The sequence below is a fragment of the Pseudogymnoascus destructans genome (genome assembly GCF_001641265.1).
Source record: "Pseudogymnoascus destructans isolate 20631-21 unplaced genomic scaffold scaffold_18, whole genome shotgun sequence".
NCBI classification, from domain to species: Eukaryota; Fungi; Ascomycota; class Leotiomycetes; order Thelebolales; family Thelebolaceae; genus Pseudogymnoascus; species Pseudogymnoascus destructans.
The window spans coordinates 767,161-787,768 of NW_020167537.1; the positions used below are offsets into that span (position 1 = coordinate 767,161).

Genomic DNA, 20,608 nt, shown 5'->3' on the forward strand with positions numbered 1-20,608 from the left:
CAAGAGCACAGTTCACAGCTTGCTATAACCAGTATAAAGACCATGAGAACGATATACAGGTTGCTGCTATTGAAGCTACTATTGCTGCTGAAACTGAGCAGCCGACGACTCTAAGAGAACTTGATTCTGACGACAAGATGTATCAGCATCGTGGGCCTTCTATTGAGGAAGTTGAGTGGCGACGATGGTTCAAAGAGAATGGTGTCGACCGTAATACTAATATCCTCAAATATTGGCAGGCAAAGCAGTATCAGTATTCAGTTATATCATGGATCGCACGGGACTATTTGGCAATTCCAGCCTCATCGGCAGCGTCAGAGCATATATATTTAGTGTCGGCGGTGATATAGTCACAAAGAAAAGGAACAGGTTATTACCTTCAACTCTTCGATATCTACTCTGCCTACGGGATTGGGGGGTTATAGGCGACGAGGAGGAGGATAATAGCGAGTAGACAGTTATCATATTTCATTACTATATACTACAGTTGAGCCTCAAAATACTCAAATACTATTCGGCGAGGATTTGTATGAGTATTCGCCGAATACTCCCAGATGGCGAGTATTCGGGAAAACCCCGAATACTATTCGAATACTATTTGGGGAACACTGAATATGACATGCGGGGTGATCCAAATCTGGGGAAGCTGCCTCAACAAGCTAGCTCTGGAGAAGCTTAATCCCCCTCATGATCTGCAACGGCGATATCAGGCAATATTACCCACCAATAGACGGCATAGATGCCGTTTAGAACTCGCCGAATTCCGAGATCCCATATTATGTTCAATACTCAGCAAGGTGACAGTGAATGCCCGCATAGGCTCTCCTGCACTAACAGCTACCTTCTATCGCCCGGCAATTAAAATCCCAGGAAGTCACAGCTCCGCGCGGGATACCTGCTACTCGTACCAGCAGGTGGCGATTTCAGAACTCATCAGTCCTTGATGACACCGAAAGGCCGCCGCGGAGAGCAACAGAGGTTCGTAATTGGTGGAAAGATCATCTGGCCATCGGCGGTTCTGTATAGAACAATGGGGAATTTTCCGTATTCCGAGCATAGGACTCTAGCTCTCATCGAAGCCGCATCGTATTCCATGGTGTCAATATCGCGGTTTGGCGGGGACTCGACACGTGACCCAGTATAAAATCCATGAAGTAAATGGTCATCTCAACCCGCCCCAGTGATATAATTTCTGTAATTAAATCAATATTTGCACGTGGAATAAAGTCCGGATTGATTTGTTAAGCAGCAAGTTTATGGCGCTCCTTCTGTTGAGTAACGCGTGTATTGTTCTGTCTAAAAAGTAGATGCATGAAATTATGCTGAAGTTGAGGTGAGGTCATGTGACCATATTACAACATCTTCTGTTGAGTAAATTCGATGTATTCAATTCTGACTAACTAAGAGGCTCCCAGCCGCAAGGGCAGATTGGTGGTTCTACGTGTGGTCGCTTACTGTAGCCCCTGTATATTACAACATCTTCCCACTCATTGCTGAGTCGCGCTTCCGCTCAGCCAATCAGGTGACTTGCGACGTCGAACGACAAATGCGGGAATCCCAAGAACGCAACTTCATAACTTCACAACTCATATCATTGTTCATGGTCATCTCCGGTACCCAAGATTACCCGTGCTAAAGAATGGCAACGAGGTTGGAGGCCAGTGCGGTGGCACCCGCGACTGCTGTTGCGGCTGCAATCAATGACGGCAAGACACATCTTCTGCTGGCGGCAAGCGGTTCGGTAGCAACAGTGAAGTTGCCATCCATAATCAATGCGCTGAAAGACTACCCAAACCTGTCGATCCGCGTCATTCTTACCAAAGCCGCTGTTCACTTCCTCGGCGGCCAGTCCTCTGAGCAGCCCACAGTAGCTGCGCTAGCTGCGCTCCCAAATGTTGATGCCGTTCATCAGGATGAGGATGAATGGATTGCACCGTGGACGAGAGGTGCCGAGATATTGCATATCGAGTTACGGCGCTGGGCACACCTTCTCGTCATCGCCCCAATGTCGGCGAATCTACTTGCTAAGATCACGGGGGGTCTTTGTGACGACCTCCTGACGAACACCATCCGTGCGTGGGATATGGCATCATCGGATCAGAAAGCTGCTTCCATCCTTGTTGCGCCAGCAATGAACGATAGGATGTTCACTCATCCCTTGACAGTGACACAGCTTTCAATCCTGGAAGGCTGGCCGTGGTTCGAGATTCTGCCAGCGCAGGTGAAGTTGCTCGCCTGTGGCGATCAGGGACAGGGTGGTATGTGCGATTGGAACGAGATTGTTCGTGTGATTGAGACACGACTGGCAGCGACTGACATAAGTCAAGCAAAGGGGGAAACTTGATCGCACGAGATGGTCAAGATGCTTTTCAATATTCATTCATAATGGCGCTACTTAGATATTTGTACTATATACGCTCTAAATTGTGGCGAAAAACTAGCACATCTGTCCAACATTGTTGTGTGAGGAACAACCCAGTCCTTGATACTTACCCATACCGACAAACCTAGTAGCCTTAAATAGAGCCTCTCAATCCTCTCCTTTCGACAAGCCACATAGAGAACAGATAGGGAACAGTGTGGAAGCTTCTCAACAAGGGACCGGGCAACTATTGGAGTGGGATTATCAACATTGTCCCTGCACTTATTTTCCGGCCGGCTTTTATTCACTCATTTGGACGGGAACCCTACAAGTGGCGATGCTCGTTGGAGGTCTTAGAATATAATACCGTCATTTATACCCCACTTGAATGCCGTTAAAAGGCCCGCAATGTGCGTCGCCGTTGGTTAGTCCAAAATGCCGCCGTTAGATCAGCTGCTAACTATGGAGGTTGGCATGACTATTTTTTGGGGATTCCTCCGCTTCTCCGATAGAATGGAAAATGTGTCTCCGAGACACATTTTCTACAAGAACTGAACCCACGCCATGGGTAAAGTTATAAGCCAGGTCTGTCAGCCTGAGATATTAAGACAGAGAGTTCCATTCAGTCAGCCGAGCGTTTGTACCACATAAATAGCGCAGAGATAGCTGTAGGAACCATAGTTGGCAATTTCGAAGCCGCAGATGGTGATCTGGCGTTGATCGCATCTACTTCGACTTTGTCGTCATCTTCCCGTTTGCATTTGGTGATATCTGTCAGGACCTTCGGGCACGTCACGCGCTTATACTCGACACTGTAGTTTCACCGTTAGATTTCGCGGGATTCTTGAAATGGGCTAGAATAGGTACTCATTTTGGCCCCTCCTCGACATCGTTGAACCAGTCGAACCGCCACTGACAGCCAGGCTTCAGTGCTGCGGGAAGGCGGTGCGATTTGATACGCCCACATTTTTCGCGCCGAACACAGTATCTGAGACATCATATTCAATACCACATGCTCCAGCGTAGCTCGTGTTCCCGCCAGGTATCTTGTTGATGGCATTAGTAAGGTCGTAACTCTCTCAGTCTGGGAAGGAACGACCAACATACACCGTGTAAAGGCATTCGGGGAATCGTAGTTTGTGTTAGAGGCTTGCACAATCATCGATTTGCCCTTGACTGCCCCGCTGGTAAAGTTCAATTGGTAGCAGCTGCAGCACAGCTGGACTCATCGCCGTCAACGAGGTAAGTGCCCACGAAGCCGTAGGATAACGTGTCATTGACGGCCCAAGGCGAGTTCGTCGGACATCCAAAAGCATGGCCTCCATTGCATCCTGTCCCTTGGGAACTATCTAGCAGCGCGTTTTGATTGACATCGCAAGACTGGGCTTGAGACTTGCTGACGAAGCCTGCTTTGTCGGCCCAGCCGCAGGACGGTTTGCAGCAGTCTCAATACCGCGATGTTACCGCCGTGGAGGGTCCGAGTAAATTGGACGTCGCTGCATCAACACAGGAGAAAATGAGAGCAAAGAGGAAGACGGCGAAGATGTGAGGTAGTGGGTGACCTTGATAGATTCGTCATGGCTAGTAGTGTGAGCATTCTGGGGCTTCATGGGAGATGGAAGAAGTTTCTTCCTGGCAAAAGCACATGTTACCCTGTGAGAGTTTGACAGTGCGCGCTGACAGTGCGCGCTGACAGTGCTGATAAGATGGCAGGATGGCCCCGATAGTAGGATGGCCGGTGCTTGTAACGGAACCAGTAATTGATGGCAAAAGGATGGCTAGAAAGAGGATGGCTGGTGCTCCTCTCCACAGGAGAGTAGGTGGTAGACCATAGCTTGACTCTTCCCGCAACTAACACGGTGGAGGACCTCCGTCTGTCAGTTGCTGCCACTGGACTACTGACCATGGGGAGTCAAGCTGACGACAGGGCCGGCCGACTCTGGTGACTTTAGCTATAGAGTAGTGCGAGTAGGGTTAATCAGGGTAACCGCCATGGCCGCCGTCAGGCTCAAGCTAAACTACCAATCGATCCTCTATAAACATCACGAGTCCGACTTCACCATCCGGCCGATGTCGGCTACGGAGGATGCGAAAGACCAGTTTATGGGCACGTCAAAGCATAACGAAGGTTTCCGACAGCAAGCACGCACATAAGTCAGAGGACAATGATACCAATGTCGATGAGGAGTTATGGAGCCGCTGGTAGGCTGGTTGGTTGGTGGAGGTCTAGATGGAGGAGCAAATACAGGGACGGTTGGTTTGGAGCTCCAGGGCTTATGATTTATGATTTTGTACGTCCGGAGCAAGAGAAATAGAAGAAAATGCATCCGGAATTGCTCAAGAATTACCACTCAATAAGTATGGTACCTGATAGGACTACGAGTCGTCGCCGACGAAGCTTGTGTGATCGATATGTATAGAACTCCCTTCTACGCGCCCAGCGTGGAACACTTCCTTTCCGGAGCCCCCCGCGCAGTGCCAAAAAGCAGAGACAGAAAAAAGCCATGGCAGCCATCATAAGCAATTGGGTGCGCAATTTCAATTGAGGGTAGCGACGCGGGATATATTGTGAGACGTTGGACTTGGGAAAGAGGAAGGCAGATACTTCGGGTATTAAAGGAAAATGGAAGAAGGGTCGCCATTACAGAGACAACATGGCACAGCGTGCATGTTGGGACTTCGTGTGTAGGCTACGGTATGACTACGGTCGTGACAGTGGGCTTCGCTGTGTAGCTACATACTGGCTGTTGAAAAGGCCCTTTTTTTCCTTTGTTAAGTCGTCAAACTCCAAATTTGTGCCACACATGCAATGCGTGAAATGCGGTCGAGTGTCTGTTTGTGAGGTGCATCGGCGCAAACGTCCAGTGGCTTCGTTGATTGTGACCTTTGTCATATGTATGTCAAAGGTTATGGGTAACTTGAAATTATCTGTAACGTCTAAATTACCAATACCGCCAACCTTCTGAGTGACAGCCGTAACAGGTTATACTCAGGTCGAGGCGACTTAACATACGTTCCGATGAACGCCGCCATCCATATCGTTACCCTTGTCATTACCATCACCCTGCTTCCCCACCCTCCCACGAGCACCCTCCGTAGTCTGCCGGGCCCGAAGAAGCTTCAAATCTATCTCATCATTCTCAAGCAGGATCTGCGTGACAGAGCACAGACCCGCAATAAGCCGGTCTAGCAGATCGAAGCTCATCGACTCTCGTACTACCACTCTCAGGATCTCGGTCTTTTCCTCGCCAGGGGGAAGAGCGTAATTCGGGATGATGTACTGTCTCGCGCGCATCAGTTGGGAGACGGACTCCTGCTTCACGTGCGGGTAGTCTTTCTTAAACGCATCTGAGAAGCAAAATGCCACGACAGGGAGACCGGCGTTATATGCGGCGGAAGTTGGGCTGTCGGTTGTCGCGAATGCCCCTCCATTTTCGTCATTGTAGTCATGCACGCCTTTCTGGCGGTGTATATCAGACAAACACACATACCAACCCGTAGCTTCGAGGCTTTTCGACAAAAGTCTAGCGTTTGCGAGGCAGTTTTCCATGATCAAGCGATAGCCACTGAATCCAAGGTGTATGAGATTGAAATACTGCCCAATGACCTGAGCGCCTGGTCGGGAGAAGTTCAGCGTGAATGACTCTTCGGTCCCGCCCAGGTAATGGAGCTCGAATATCAAATGCTTAGGGAGGTACGACTCGTCGCGCCAGATTATCCAGCCCACGCCAGCATAGACGAGGCCGAACTTGTGTCCGGAGGTGTTGATTGACTTCACGCGGGGTAGGTCAAAGTTCCACTTTGGGCCTCCGGCTCCAGCATGTGTGAAGGGGGCTACGAAGCCACCGCTGGCTGCATCGACATGGATGGGGATGTCGACTCCAGTCTTCTGTTGGTATTTGTCAAGGATATTAGAGATTTCCTCCACGGGCTCATAGTGACCCGTGTATGTGCTTCCCAGTATAACAAAGACGCCAATGGTATTTTCGTCGATATTTTCTTTCAGCAGGTCAGGATCCAGCCTGTAGTTACTCGTTTTGGATACTGGTAGAATCCGTGCTTCGACGTCGAAATATCGGGCGAATTTTTCCAATGCAACTTGAGCATTGGCTCCCATGATGATGTTCGGTTTGCTGCTGTCTTTCCCCTCCTCCTTTCTCTTTTCTTGCCATCGCCGCTTCATGGCGAGCCCTCCCAGGTGGATGGCCTCTGATGAACCAGTTGTTGCTGATCCAATCGGCTTCTCTTCTTTCTTCGCGCCCCAGAAGTCGGCGATAATGCTGACACAGCGGGTATGCATAGTCATTAGAGCAGGATATTCGTCGGAGTCGGCCATGTTCTTCGAGATATTCTCAATCATCAATTGCTCGGCACGGGATTCCATGAATGTTCCAACGAAGCTGAGAAACTGTCGTTAGTATTTATCCGCGGCGAGATCGATGGAGTTACGACATACCTTGCCAAGTTCAGATTTGGTTTTCCATCTAGATCAAGTTCATCCTTGAGAATTTGGTAGACAGCATCGGATGGCGCTCCCTGCTGCGGGATTTGAAACTTGGGGATATCTTGCCGGCTCGCATATCGTGTCGAATATGGAGTTATGTGCGACGTGCCGCCATTGGTATGAACATGACGTTTCCCAGCTTCAGCCATGTGCATTCCATGGAGGCGTTGGACGATCTCATCCGAGTCAACCTAAATGAGGGATTAACAATGAAATCCAAGGCTCGTCGGCTTGATCTTACATGTCTCGCAAGGCCAACCATACTGGGCTAGATTTTAAGGGTCTTGCTAAAAAAATGTTAAAAGGATGGAAGGGTCTCCTAGTAAACTAAGAAAAAGCCGATTGATACGGGGAAAGTAGAATATATAGCTCAAGGGCCAAACCAAGTGCTCGATATATGACGACAGAGTATCCGCGCATTTGGCATTTGGCATCATCATCGTTGAAAGCTGTAGTTCATCGTTGCAACTTCAACAATGCTTATTTTTAAATGGTCACATCAATAGCTTACCTGGAGACAGCTATTGGTGGCCATGACTTACCGTTATTACTGCAAAACTATGCCGATATCTTTCACAATACCTTCATAAAACGTTTGTTATCTCATACTTCCTCGCGACGTCATATAAATTGTCTTGTTGCCAAGAAAGCTTGGATTTCATTTGCTTTTGAAAATGTGATCACATGATACACGAACACTAAAACCAGCGCTCAGAAGGGTCCGATGAGGGGAACAGAGACAAAGCTGTGGCCAATCAGGAAAGACAAGGCTAATGGTGATGATGACGACGACACCACCACCAGCATCTCCGTTTTGAGGTACACAATTCGCTATACGCGCGAGAAAAAAAAGCTATTTGCAGGAGAAGTAAACCACATGCTGCTAGAGAGATAGGTATGAGGAGAAAGGACTGGTACTAATTAGTGGAATACCTTATGTTGTAGGTGCAATGAAAAGACAAATCACGGCTGTTATATGATAAAAAGTGATATTTATCTTGGAAAGACAGGGGACTTCGAACCATTTCCTTTGAACCACACCGCGTGTCCTCGGTTGTCACATCACTCGAACCCCTGGACCGCTGGCGTCTATGTGCTAGCAGGTGATAATACGCCATAATCCTACAGATTTATATGATATCAGACACTTCTCATCATCTTCCTCTCTCTCCCCGAGGTATCCGATCCCTTGATATATTACCAAAGATGAAGCTCATCAATATCCTTCAACTCATCGCTATATCTATGGCCTTCGTTGTCCCTGAGGAGGCCGAGATTGGACAGCAAAAATTTGCGCCTAAGAAGACATCAAAGACCTTAGAGAATTTCTAGTAGTTTTGGAAACCGCTAACAGAAGAGCATCAGCCTTGCCGAGAATGCTCTTGATGAGGCCATATCTGTGGCAGAAAGCCTAGCCAAAAATCCTCGTCACCCTAGCCACCCAGACCTCTCGCATCGTCCACATCGCCCAGATCACCCAGATCACCCAGATCACTCAGATCACCCAGAACATCCCCACACCAGATCATCCAGACCATCTAGACCACCCACATCACCCACCTCATCCGCCCCAGCCACCTCATCCCCCTCACCATAAGAAGCCGCATCATGGCCACCGCAAGCCGAACCGTACGATATATGAGCAAATCGCCGGCAGCAAGCTCACAACGGAACTGAACAAGGTCATCAATGACGACCTTGTCCAGCTGCTCAACAGCACGGAGACCAACTACACCATCTTTGCGCCAACGAATGATGCATTCAAGCATCTCCCTGGATCTCCCTGGGTCTCATAAGAAGCCTAGCAAAGAGATAATCAAGGCAATCTTGGAGTACCACCTTTCGCCCGACCTCTACCCCCTCCGGAGGCTGTTGCTCAGCCACACAGTCCCAACATCCTTGAAGGAAGATGGGCTTGGTGGAAACGCTTAGAGGCTGCGGATTGGACTTGGCCTATGAGGGCAGAACGTCAACTTTGTCACCCACTTCAAAGCGGTCAATATCGTAAGTTAAGCCCCTATTCGAATTTTACTCAGTACTAATCACACCCTCTAGGACAGTGTTGTCAATAGACCGACCGACCAGACCAAAGGGTCCCAGTCGGTCGGTCTGGCTAATTTTGAGATCTGGTCTAGTCGGTCTGCCTTGGTCTGCAGACCAAATAGACCAAATAGATGGTCTGCCAAGGGGTGGGAATTGGATGTGATTTGAATGAATAGATTGAAGTCTAATTGTAGCTACGATACATGCCGGCAGTATTCAATGGCTTGAGACATTCACATGCCTCAATAATATCTTCTTTGAGTCTGTTTCGAGCGTCTGAGATTAGCAGTTTAGCACTGCTGAACACCCGCTCAACTTCTGCTGACATGGCTGGTATTGACAAGATATCTAGCGCCATTCTCGACAATGCTGGATACAGAGTAGAATGGTCATTCCACCATTGTATGATATTGCTAACACGAGCTTCTGGTTTGATGTAGCAGTAATCCTCATACTCGTCTGCCAGTAGCTGAGCCAGCGGTCTACAGTCTGATCGCTGGGATAAAAACTGCTCGAGTATATCCATGTCTGGGACTGTAACACGTGTCTCCCTGCTTGTCCCAGCCAATTTGGGATTGCGGTCTTTATAACTTGTAGTCCATAGATGCTCGACAGCTTTATGAGCCTCAGATATCCAATCAGAGCGGTGCTCCCAAAGTTGCTCAAGAAAGCTCCATTTAAGCTGTGGATTTAGGACAACCGCTGCTACATATACTGGTGATGTTTCTGTGAGATTGTAATATCTGTCGAGTAATTTCCAGGCGTTATTGATGCAAACCGTAATGTGATCGTAACCTAAGTGTTCATAATCTTGTTTTGCGGCTTCAAGATGATGCAGCAGAATCTCCATCGAGGGTAGAATCTCCCATATTGATCCACGTTTTCCATCCTTGGCTTGGCTTTCCATGCGCAGTGTTAACTCTTTGAATGGTTTCAATAAAGCTAGAATACGTGTAAGCTGATCCCAGTCATCCCGTGTCAGTTGATCTTGAGCTATGTCTTTGTCGAAACTTCTTGCTGCAAAGAGATCTATTGGATCCTTCAAATGCATAGCCCGCTCAATCATGCTGTATGTTGAATTCCATGTCATACTGACATTCGTTGCACTCAGTTTGCTATCAAACTCAAGAGCAAACTTGGAAATCTCCTCCTCAAACCTACAAGTCACTATACATATTTTGGCTTATCACACCAACAACAAGAGCAATACTACTCAACGATTGCTACAACCATCTATGATTCATTACACGTCATCGCTCCTTAGTTACTGGGCCGATATTACCACATAGCATATCTCTACAACCCTCTATGATTCATTACATGACATCACTCATACTACCACATGACATATCTCTACCAACTAGAGGCCTAGGAGCATGAACGATAGCTCTAAAAGCTCCTACGAACCTCTATGATTCATTACATGTCATCGCTCTTTAGTTACCCACAAGATTGGTTAAGTTATGACATAATTTGTCTATGACATAATTTGTCTATAGGGGTACTCTGACCTTGGACCTCCTTTTACTTCCTATAGGCTACGAACCTAAGAGATGGTTCTATGGGATTCTCTTACGTCGACTACAGTTACCAAGCCTGGTAAGTCATGGAAAGTCTTGGAAAATGAGAGAACTACACTCCTTTAGCATAAATAGGATTGCCCTTTCCTTAAGAAAGGGCAAGCAGACAATACAGTAAATCGACTATCACATACTTCCACGTCTTTTCCAAGCTTCCAAGCATTCATCTTGTTACTCCTTGTTTCTGAAAAGTCAGTGAGGTGTTAACCTCTGACTTACCCCTTAGTTCCCAGACTCAACATTTGTTGCAACTTGTCTGAACCACTTCACTACATCACACACCTGGTTGCTGCGTTGTGGAATAGTCTAAGCTACGACCCTTTGGCTCTGTTTTCTAAGACAGTGTGTTGTCTTAGTAAATCGATCCCTTCCTTGGGTGGCTAGATTCTCACATCTGGTGCACCCACCATTACAAATTTGTCTATAGGGGTACTCTGACCTTGAACCTCCTTTCACTTCCTATAGGCTAGGAACCTAAGAGATGGATCTATGGGATTCTCTTACGTTGACTACAGTTAACAAGCCTGGTTAGTCATGGAAAGTCATGGAAAATGAGAGAACTACACCTCTTTAGCATAAATAGGATTGCCCTTTCCTTAAGAAAGGGCAAGCAGACAATACAGTAAATCGACTAGCACATACTTCTATGTCTTTTACAAGCTTCCAAGCATTGATCTTGTTATTCTTTGTTTCTGAAAAGTCAGTGAGGTGCTAACCTCTGACTTACCCCTGAGTTCCCAGACTTAACATTTATTACAACTTGTCTAAACCACTTCACTACATCATACACCTGATTGCTGCCTTGTGGAATAGTCTAAGCGACAACCCTTTGGCTCTGCTTCCTAAGACAGTGTTGTCTTAGTAAAATCATCCCCTTCCTTGGGTGGCTAGATTCTCACATCTGTTGCACCCACCATTACATCTAAGTTGTTAGTTCTCAAGGTTAGGTAGTGCTACCATTTATCATTGTTATAGGCAAAAACCACCTTTGCATCTTAGTATAAGAATAGTGGATTTCTAGCTAATTAGGTAATTGCTGTTACTAAAAATGGTTAGACTACAAACAAGAGAGGTATGGATTAGATCTAGCATTTTAAGAAGCACACAAAGTCCTAGACTATGAGTATTTTATTGCTTGTTAGTCCTTAATGGTCATAAGAGGTATTACTTAGACAAGTTTAAGGAGTGCTATAAAGAACATGTCACAGGTAGGTAGGAAGCAGACCTCCCGCAAATCCGACAGCAATCTCTAACTGTCCGTACAATTCAATCTGGGTGGAGAAATGCAGGACTATCCATATAATCCTTCACTTGTAATTGACAAGATACAAGAGACTCGGAATCAAACACCTGATTATGAGCCATTTGCTTCATATAATAGTATCTCAACACCGAAAACAACTATGCAAAGTGTGCAAGTGGTTGAACATTGGCAGAAGAGAGCAGAGGAAGCTTTCTCATCGCCTTCAAGAGAAGGGTTTCAATCATTTGCACGTGGAACTACAGTTGTTCTACACCGGGCAGAGCTCTATAAGACTGAGCTAGATATTATGACTTTACGTGCAGTAGAGCAGAAGGCAGCAAAGGCAAGGGCACGGACATCACTACAGAAAGAAGGGCAGTTATATGCATCAGATGCACGGAAAATGCAGGAAGAGAAGGAAGCAAAGTTGCAAGCAAAAGCAGACGCAAGAGCAGCAAGGGAATCGGACCAAGTAGTAAAGCAGCTACAAGCGCAAGCACGTAAAATCGAAATTGAAGAGCGTAAGGTTGAGATGAAGCGGGTAGCAGAGCGGAAGAAGGAAGGGTTGAAATCAAAAGTGATAATTTTACGGTATAGTAAGGATCAAAGTGATAGTAGTAGCGATAGTGGCAGTAGCGATAGTGATAGTAGTTCTATTGATTTTATGTTTTAATTATAACGTAACGTATGGGGTAGTCGGACATACGGGGTAGTGGGACAAAAATGCCCGACTACCAACTCAGAACCTTCATACCTTCCACCATGAACATCCCACAACCATACAGTCGTGCTCAGATTGAAGACAACATCCAAAAGGCTGTCATTGTGCTCCAATTGAAGGAATTCAAATCAATTAGACTTGCTGCAGACCACTTCGAAGTTCCTAAGTCAACTCTTGCTGATAGGATGTCTGGGAATAAAACGCGTGCTGTAGCTCACGAAATTGAACAAGCTCTCTCAAATGCAGAAGAAAATACACTAGCACGATGGATTACACGTCTCACTGCCACGGGTTTTCCTGCAACTCCTATGTTGATCAAGGAAATGGCTGAAGAAATTCGCATACGACGCGTCCAAATCACGTCTGTCGCGGTTCACCAAGGCATAGGGCGCCAGTTGGGTATTATGAATTAAACTCAATCTAGAGAAAGGAAGGAAAGAGAAGAGGAGCACTCGAGCAGTGGCTCGATCTATATACAGCTATTGTGGAGTAAATTCTCTTTAGCGAGACCAGTTCTGAGAATTCACTCCACAACTGAAAACTTCGCTCCAACCCCGGAAAGCTCCCCACACCCCTGAACCCCCACTCGAGCTGCAAGGCGCACTTGATATCGTAACACTACCCCCCCCCTACTCCAGAGTTGATCTCCTGATCAAGAAATCCCATTTTAAAAAAAAAACAATTGTCTCCAGCTCTCATTTTGGTTTCTGAGGGTATTTTCTGTGATATGCTTGGGTAACTTCTGGAGAATTTTCAAAGCTCTCTGCAGTATACCATGTCTCATCCGGTGGATAGTTCTTCCAAGCTGCCTTGTAGAAAAGTTTCTTTCGAATAACTTTTGAGTCGAGGATTTCGTCCACTTCCCACTCCTCTTCGCCATTGACAATGACTGGAGGCTCTGGCTCCTGTTGCTGCCCTTCGATTGCATCATTCGAGTCAAGTCTTAATAGATTGGCATGAAATACTGGATGAATCTTCATGCTGTTTGGAAGTTTGAGCCGATATACAACTTGCCCAATTCGCTCTAGAATTTCAAAAGATCCCACTTGCTTGTGGTCTAGCTTCTTTGATGGCCTCTGTGTCTTTATATTTCGAGTTGAAAGCCATACTCTGTCTCCCACTTGATAGCGTGGTGCAGGTTTCCTTTTCTTGTTCGCGAAATGTTCCATTTTTGCTTGCGAGAGCGTGATTTCATCCTGCAGAAACTCCCAAACCTTTGCCATGGTCTGAGCTATGTTCTTGTGCTCTTGTTTGGCTTCGTGATATGCTTGCTGCTCTGTATCGAAGCTCATTCTTGGTTCATAGCCCTTGTTCGCAAAAAACGCACTTGTCTTGGTTGCATCTGATGGCAAACTGTTGGCAGCAAACTCCGCCATGCACAAGTATGAAACCCAATTGTCTTGAAGATAGTTCACATGAGCTCGCAAGTAGCGTTCGAGCTCTGCATTGAATCGCTCAGTCTGTCCATCTGTTTCTGGGTGGAAGGCAGTTGAAAGTTTGGCCGAAATTTTCCAAATTTTGCAGAGCAAACTCCAGACTTCTGCAATGAACTGAGGACCTCTGTCTGATATTATCGAGTTTGGTAGACCATGGTGCTTCCATACATGTCGAAGTAAGAGCTGTGCTGTAGCTTCTGCAGTAGTCCCTTCTTGCCCAGCGAAACACGGAATGAAATGTCTTTCTTTCGTCAACCTGCATGCAACAACCAAGATAGCATTGTTCCCTTCACAGAGTGGTAATCCTGTCACGAAATCCATTGATATATCCATCCATGGTCGACTGTCAATAGGGATTGGTTGTAGAAGTCCATTGTAGGAATCTCGAGATGGTTTCGATCTTCGACAACTATGGCAGTTTTTGATATATTGAATTATTGTTTTGTCCATGTTTGGCCAGTAATAGTGCTGTTTCATGACTCGCAGCATCTTTCCAGCTCCTGGATGTCCCATAGAAGGTTGTTCATGAACTTCTCTCAACAAGTCCACCTGAATGGTTTCTGGCACCCAAACTCGATTTTGATATTCTAGCATGCCGTTTTTGAGTTCGCAATAAGCCAATGCAACCTCTTTGCTTGTTCGATCACCATTCTCAAGCTTCTGTAGTGTAGCCTTGCAGAATTTGTCTTCCAGTTGAGACTTTTGGATTTTCTCAAGAATTGTCATTTCTCTGATATGAGTTTCCACTGGAGCTAGCTGAGCTGTTTGGCCTTGTTCTTTGAGTTTCTGAATGTCTGGATGTAGCCTCGAAGGTGGTAGCAACACCTGAAGCTGTTGCTTTTGTTGATCATCCTCATCATTGCCTTCTGGTCTGTCACCAGGCCTTCGAGTCAAAGCATCTGCTTTTCCATTTTGCTTCCCAGGCCTATAGATGATCTGGAAGTTGTATCGAGAGAGGAATTCAGCCCATCGAGCTTGTCTTCTTGTCAGCTTCTTGGTGGACATGAAGTATTCCAAGCTTTTGTGATCAGACAAGACTTGGACTGGAAAATCTGTCCCTTCAAGTTCTGGTCTCCATGCTTCGAAACATCTGATGATTGCAAGCAATTCCTTGTCATATATCTCGTAATTGCATTCTGCAGGTGCTAGCTTTTTCGAGAAGTATGCCACTGGATGTAGAACCCCTTGATCATCTTTTTGTGACAAGACTCCTGATGAGATGAAGTCTGAGGAATCTGCTTCGACATAGGCTGTCTTGTGTCTATCGAAATGCCTCAAGACAGGAGCTTCTGTGACTGTTTGTTTCAACAGCTCGAATGCAGTTTGGCATGCATGAGTCCATTCGAACATCTGATCCTTTCTGGTAAGGTTCACCAATGGCCTCATGATGCTGGAGTAATTTCAGATGAACCTTCGATAGAAATTGCAGAATCCAATGAAAGCTTGCATATCCCTGAGCGATTTTGGAGTTTGCCATTCCAATATAGTAGAAACCTTTGCAGGGTCCATGCGAATACCATTGACTCCCACGATGAGTCCTAGGAATTTGGTTTCTTGGACGAAAAACTCACATTTTGAGATATCTGCTTGAAGTCCAGCTTCTCGAAGCTTCTGTAGGACTTTCCTTATGTGCTCTGTATGCTCCGCTCGAGTAGCACTGTAGATAAGAATGTCATCCATGTATGCAGTGACGAATTGGTTGAGGTAATCCATGAGGGTTTCATTCATGTACCTCTGGAATGTTGCTGGACCATTTGTGAGTCCGAAGGGCATGACCTTGTATTTGTAGGATCCAAATCGAGTTCTGAATGTAGTGAGGTCTTCATCTTCTTCTGTCTGCATTCGAATTCGATTGAAGGCATGTCGAATGTCCAGTTTGGTGAGATATTTTGCTCCTATGACTTGGGCCAGCGTTTCATCAATGAGTGGTATGGGATATCGATCCTTTTTCGTTATGGCATTTAGCTTCCTGTAGTCAACACAGAATCGAAGACCACCACCTGGCTTTCTCACAAACATAATGGGTGAAGAGTATGGGGCTTTGCTTGCTTCAATGAACCCTTTTGGCAAGTGGTCGAAGACATATTCTTCGACTAAATCAAGTTCTTCCTTTGACATATTCCAGAGTGGTGCATATCCCAGCTTTGCATCACCTTCGAGTTCAATATGATGGTCTGAAGGTCGATGGGGAGGTAGCTTGTCTGCTGCCATTTTTGAAAAAACATCCAAAAATTCATGAAATTCCTTCGGAAGGATCAGTCGAGAGTCAATTTCTTCAGTTTTGGTCTTGTTCTTGTGCTCGATTATGTCCTTCATTGATATAGCAAAGACTTGAGCTCCTCTTTGCTTCATGAGCATTTGAAATGGTGCTGCGCCAATCATTGCTATGGTGCAAGGTTTTGGTTTTTCCACTTTCGGAGCAGGTTCCGGAGGAGGCATTTCTTTGGCTTTCTTCTTTGGCCTTTGTCTTTCGCTTTTAGATATAGGCTCTGTTTCGAGGGCTCGATCTGGTATAGAATGGTTGCAATAATCTCCAGTGAAGAGGACTTGATCATTGATCATATCGAGAACAACTCCATGTTGCTTCATCCAAGCTTTCCCGAGAATGATGGAATGTTTTCCCAGCGAAGTAATGAATAATGGACATAGGCTTTCCACATGCTCTCCCACTTGTAGTCGAGGATATATAGCATGTGTGATAGCAGGGGCAGCCTCTCCATTGAATCCTTCAACTTGTTTTGGCTTCACAAGTTCGATTGGGGCTATCCCTTCGATTTCACATATTCTTTCTGCATCAGCAGCATTAATGAAGTTTCCACCTGTGGCACCAGTATCGATCAATGCATGGACAATAGCTTTGTATTTTCCTATTCTACAAGTAGCTAAGAAAGGGGTGTCCGGATCAAAACTGGATCTCGAGGAAGAAGCTGCAATTCTGGCTGCACTGCCTCTAGTGATGACTTGTCTAGAGGCTATTCGTTTTCCGAATCGATGATAGACTAGCTGTAGATACCTCATTCACTTGAGCTTTGAGCTTCTGGGGACAGTCTCGAGCTCGATGTCCATTTTGTCGGCATATGAAGCATTTCCCAAGTTTCATGAGCATTTCTTTTGCTGGATCTTGATGCGGTGGTCGATACAGCTTCTGCGTCTTGTTTTGCATGTTGGAATCCATTGTAGGTTGAGGGATTGAAGTTCGAAGTGCCTGGCCCTGATTTTGAGTTTGGCCCATGTTGTTCGAAAATGACTTTGGCTTCCTTTTGTCTTCTTGTTCCTTGATCCGCTGAATGTTCTGGTCGATGAGCATGCATTTCTTTGCAAACTCGTGAAGTGTAGTAGCTCCAACTTCAGCCACTAAGGCTTTCTGCATCTGTTGGTTGACTTTGAAGCGCAAGTCATCCAGCAAAGTTTCTTCAGAGTAATCAAGCTCTGTCGTGAGCCTTTGGAACTCAGCCCAGAACACTGCAAAGGTGTTGTTTCTCTGATACAGCTTTCGATACTCAGTTTGAGCTGTGTGCCTTCGATCGGGATCACTGAAGACTTTTTCCAAAAGTTCGAGAATTTCTTCTGCTGTCTGCAATTTGTTTGTAGACTTTGGTCGAAGCCTTGGATTGACATGTCGAACTGCCAGTCCTCCCAGTCGACTCTGAATGTAGTCATTTGTAAAGTCTGTGTTGGAAAATGATCAATGTTGGCTTCGAGCTTGAGGCGAATTTTCACAACCCAGTCTTCAAATGCTGGCTCTATCCCATCTGTGAGGATTGGAGGGTCTGGAATCATAGAGGGTTGTAGAGATATGCTATGTGGTAATATCGGCCCAGTAACTAAGGAGCGATGACGTGTAATGAATCATAGATGGTTGTAGCAATCGTTGAGTAGTATTGCTCTTGTTGTTGGTGTGATAAGCCAAAATATGTATAGTGACTTGTAGGTTTGAGGAGGAGATTTCCAAGTTTGCTCTTGAGTTTGATAGCAAACTGAGTGCAACGAATGTCAGTATGACATTAGATTACTATAACCCATTCTCAATTACTAGGCTATACCTTCCTTGCTTTTACCTACCTATCTAAGCTTGTTATAACCATTACACTTAAGATAACGCCTATCATAAACCTAGTCTTGTCAAAGTCATAGATATCTACATCGTGAATGCCATACTTCCTAATTGTATTCTGTACAAGCTTAAACCAGCTATGAATAATTTCTAGATCCTGACACTTAGCCCTCTAATAGTCATATTTCTACTAGAAGTGTGTCTAGAGCTCTAGGTAGCGCTTAATGAAGTTGGAAACCCATCGCGTCGTAACACGTGACGTGACGTGTATTATATTTAACCATAGACACTTAGGGAGGTGCCTAGCTCTAAATACTTTTATAGCTAGGTTAAGGATGTATTAAGTAAGAACAGATTCCTCTAGGTCGGTCAATTTCCGTGAGTTGGCTATAATATCGCGTCATTGTCTCATGCTACGCCTACGACGACTTAAGCTTCTCATGGCTAACGGAATAGATCTTCCCCGTAGCTCAAGCACTTACTTAGCTTTACGGTCATTTTGCATTGCCTAGAGGGCTAAAATGATCCTGCTTTCGTCGTGTTTTTGAGGCATAATTTGTGGTGGAGAAATGTAATGCTTCGGGGAACAGTCACGGTGCGACGTTCGCTTGTCTGTGACATTGGCTATGCACCTACGTTACAGTATAAAGATTACTCGACGCCTGCCATTATCAACAGTGACGCCATTCCCTTGTATTCCATTTCCATTCCGAGTTCCATTTCCATTCCGAGTTCCATTTCCATTCCGAGTTCCATTTCCATTCCGAGTTCCATTTCCATTCCGGGCCCATTCTAAAAATCCCTATGCACCCACATCACATCACACGCAGCCCTAAATCAAATCACGCAATGCACAACAATACACAATCTAACCCCTAATCACATACATCTTGCCAACTCCACATACTGATAAGCACATCCCCACTCACTCGTCAGAGGGAGACATCTAGAACGCAGCAACAACAGCCATGATAGCAGCACCGAACGCAAGCCCCGCACCCGCACCAGCGGTAGGAGCAGCACCCGTAGCCGCGACAATAGTCGGCCTAGCAGTAGGGGCAGGCGAGACAACAGTCCCGTTGCCTGTGCTGTTCGATCCGCTACCGCTGCTAGCACCACCACCGACAACACCACCAGAGCCGCCGCTCGAGGCGCCACTAGATGGAGAAGCGCTACCAGCACCACCAGTAGCACCGCCGGATGGGGAAGCGCTGCCAGAACCGGTACGGGCACCAGCGCCGCCGGTGGAGGCGCCGCTGGATGGGACGGCGATGAGGGTGGATGAGGAGTTTGCGGAGCCGGAACCAGCACCGACGCCGCCAGCGCCAGAGTCAGCGCCATGGGTTGGGGTCAGGGTGCCGCCGCTGGCGACGATTCTGCTAGGCGCTGCCCCGGTGGAGGAGGCGACGTCCTTGGCGGAGCTAGCGGGGGTGGTAGAGTCGGCAGATGGGCAGGAGAGGTCGAAGAGCGGCTTGGTGCTGAGGGTGGTGCCGACGACGCCGAAGCTGGGGCTGGGGGTGTTGGGGTAGGAGTCCTGGAGTGTGTACCAGTATGTGTTGATCTTGCCAAGCGAAGGGCAAGCGACCTTGTCCCAGAAGAACTTGGCATTAGCGAGACTGGCCTCGGCTTGTCCGGAGACGGGGCCAGAGACAGGCCACCCGGTCTCGGTGATCCAGACGTCCTTGCCGCCTGCGGCTCCGACGGTGGCATCGTAGGCGTCGAAGAAGAGCTGCGGTCCGTTGTCGACGCCGTTCGCCATCGAGGCCTGGAAGTAGGGGTAGGCGTCGACACCGAGCCAGTCGACGGCCTGGATGACAGCGCTGTTCGAACCGTTCACCCAGTCGTTCCAGGTATCGACGTGGCCGATCGGGGTGCCGGACAGAGCGGTGCCAGCGATAGCCTGGCGGACTTGACCGATATAAGAGACCAGATCCGCGGGCTCAGCTCCGTAACCAGACTTGGCGGCGATGCCGGTGGGGGAGAGACGGTAGAGGTCCTCGCTGCCGACGGAGAGGCCGGTGACACGGCTGGTGAAGTCGGTGCCGTACTGCTCGATCGCGCGCTTGAGGGCCGCGATCTCGTTGTTAATGCCTTGTTGGCCGGCGGAGGCCCAGATTCCGAGAAGGAGGGTGGTGTCTGCGGCGATGGCGGCGGGGATGGCGGAGATGGGGTCGTTGGCTGTTCCGCCTTGCTGTTTTGGCTGTTAGTGTGTGTTGAATGGAAAGACGAGAATGGGAGTTGGTGTGTGGGTGGACTTACGATCATGGTGTAGAGACGGGCGGAGTTGAAGCCGGAGACACCCTCGAGGTTCTTGGCGGCGTTGAACTCGTCCTGGAATCTCTGCTGGTCCCTGATGGAGCCATCGCTGTTGGTGGAGCCGTAGTTGAATCCCTGGTGGACGGCCGAAGCGGATGCCACGAGGGCGAGAACAGATGCAGTGGTACGCATTGTGGCGTTGTCGAGGTAAGTAACGACCGTGTAGTTTGTTATGAAAGTTGGAACAACGACGGCGGATGTCCAACGGTGTTTGTCTTCTTCTTTAGTGAGCGTGAAGCTTGCGCAGGGCGAGATGAAGGAAAGGAAGGAGGAAAGGGGAAAGGGAGACGCGGCAGGTCGGCCTTCTTAACCTATTAGTTCCCGGAGTTTCGTGGTGAGGACTTGGGGG

At 47.2% G+C, this 20,608-nt stretch overlaps 7 protein-coding genes across 7 annotated transcripts; 3 read left to right on the top strand and 4 right to left on the bottom strand.

Moving 5' to 3' along the window:
- Positions 1-1,379: 1,379 nt before the first annotated feature.
- Positions 1,380-2,344, top strand: VC83_07321 (uncharacterized protein; the record flags this gene model as incomplete). Its single annotated transcript, XM_024470896.1, has 1 exon — positions 1,380-2,344. The coding sequence occupies exon 1, from the start codon at positions 1,640-1,642 to the stop codon at positions 2,342-2,344; it is 705 nt and encodes a 234-aa protein (XP_024321913.1). The 5' UTR covers positions 1,380-1,639.
- A 640-nt stretch (positions 2,345-2,984) lies between these two features.
- VC83_07322 (uncharacterized protein) lies at positions 2,985-3,620 on the bottom strand (the record flags this gene model as incomplete). The annotated part of the gene is made up of 3 exons (XM_024470897.1): positions 3,470-3,620; positions 3,230-3,408; positions 2,985-3,174 (listed from the first exon to the last, which is right to left on the bottom strand). The coding sequence occupies exons 2-3, from the start codon at positions 3,250-3,252 to the stop codon at positions 2,985-2,987; spliced, it is 213 nt and encodes a 70-aa protein (XP_024321919.1). The 5' UTR covers positions 3,253-3,408; positions 3,470-3,620.
- Positions 3,621-4,354: 734 nt separating this feature from the next.
- Positions 4,355-4,568, top strand: VC83_07323 (uncharacterized protein; the record flags this gene model as incomplete). The annotated part of the gene is made up of 2 exons (XM_024470898.1): positions 4,355-4,490; positions 4,522-4,568. 2 exons carry the CDS (start codon positions 4,355-4,357, stop codon positions 4,566-4,568), a joined length of 183 nt encoding a protein of 60 aa, XP_024321917.1.
- Positions 4,569-5,366: 798 nt separating this feature from the next.
- Positions 5,367-7,128, bottom strand: VC83_07324 (uncharacterized protein; the record flags this gene model as incomplete). Its single annotated transcript, XM_024470899.1, has 3 exons — positions 5,367-6,762; positions 6,819-7,057; positions 7,108-7,128. 3 exons carry the CDS (start codon positions 7,126-7,128, stop codon positions 5,367-5,369), a joined length of 1,656 nt encoding a protein of 551 aa, XP_024321842.1.
- Positions 7,129-8,072: 944 nt separating this feature from the next.
- VC83_07325 (uncharacterized protein) lies at positions 8,073-8,662 on the top strand (the record flags this gene model as incomplete). The annotated part of the gene is made up of 3 exons (XM_024470900.1): positions 8,073-8,197; positions 8,232-8,265; positions 8,312-8,662. The coding sequence occupies 3 exons, from the start codon at positions 8,073-8,075 to the stop codon at positions 8,660-8,662; spliced, it is 510 nt and encodes a 169-aa protein (XP_024321921.1).
- An 8,192-nt stretch (positions 8,663-16,854) lies between these two features.
- On the bottom strand, positions 16,855-17,669 carry VC83_07326 (uncharacterized protein; the record flags this gene model as incomplete). Its single annotated transcript, XM_024470901.1, has 2 exons — positions 16,855-17,351; positions 17,483-17,669. The coding sequence occupies 2 exons, from the start codon at positions 17,667-17,669 to the stop codon at positions 16,855-16,857; spliced, it is 684 nt and encodes a 227-aa protein (XP_024321924.1).
- A 1,034-nt stretch (positions 17,670-18,703) lies between these two features.
- On the bottom strand, positions 18,704-20,548 carry VC83_07327 (uncharacterized protein). The gene is made up of 2 exons (XM_024470902.1): positions 20,203-20,548; positions 18,704-20,134 (listed from the first exon to the last, which is right to left on the bottom strand). Exons 1-2 carry the CDS (start codon positions 20,389-20,391, stop codon positions 18,890-18,892), a joined length of 1,434 nt encoding a protein of 477 aa, XP_024321923.1. The 5' UTR covers positions 20,392-20,548; the 3' UTR covers positions 18,704-18,889.
- Positions 20,549-20,608: the final 60 nt, after the last annotated feature.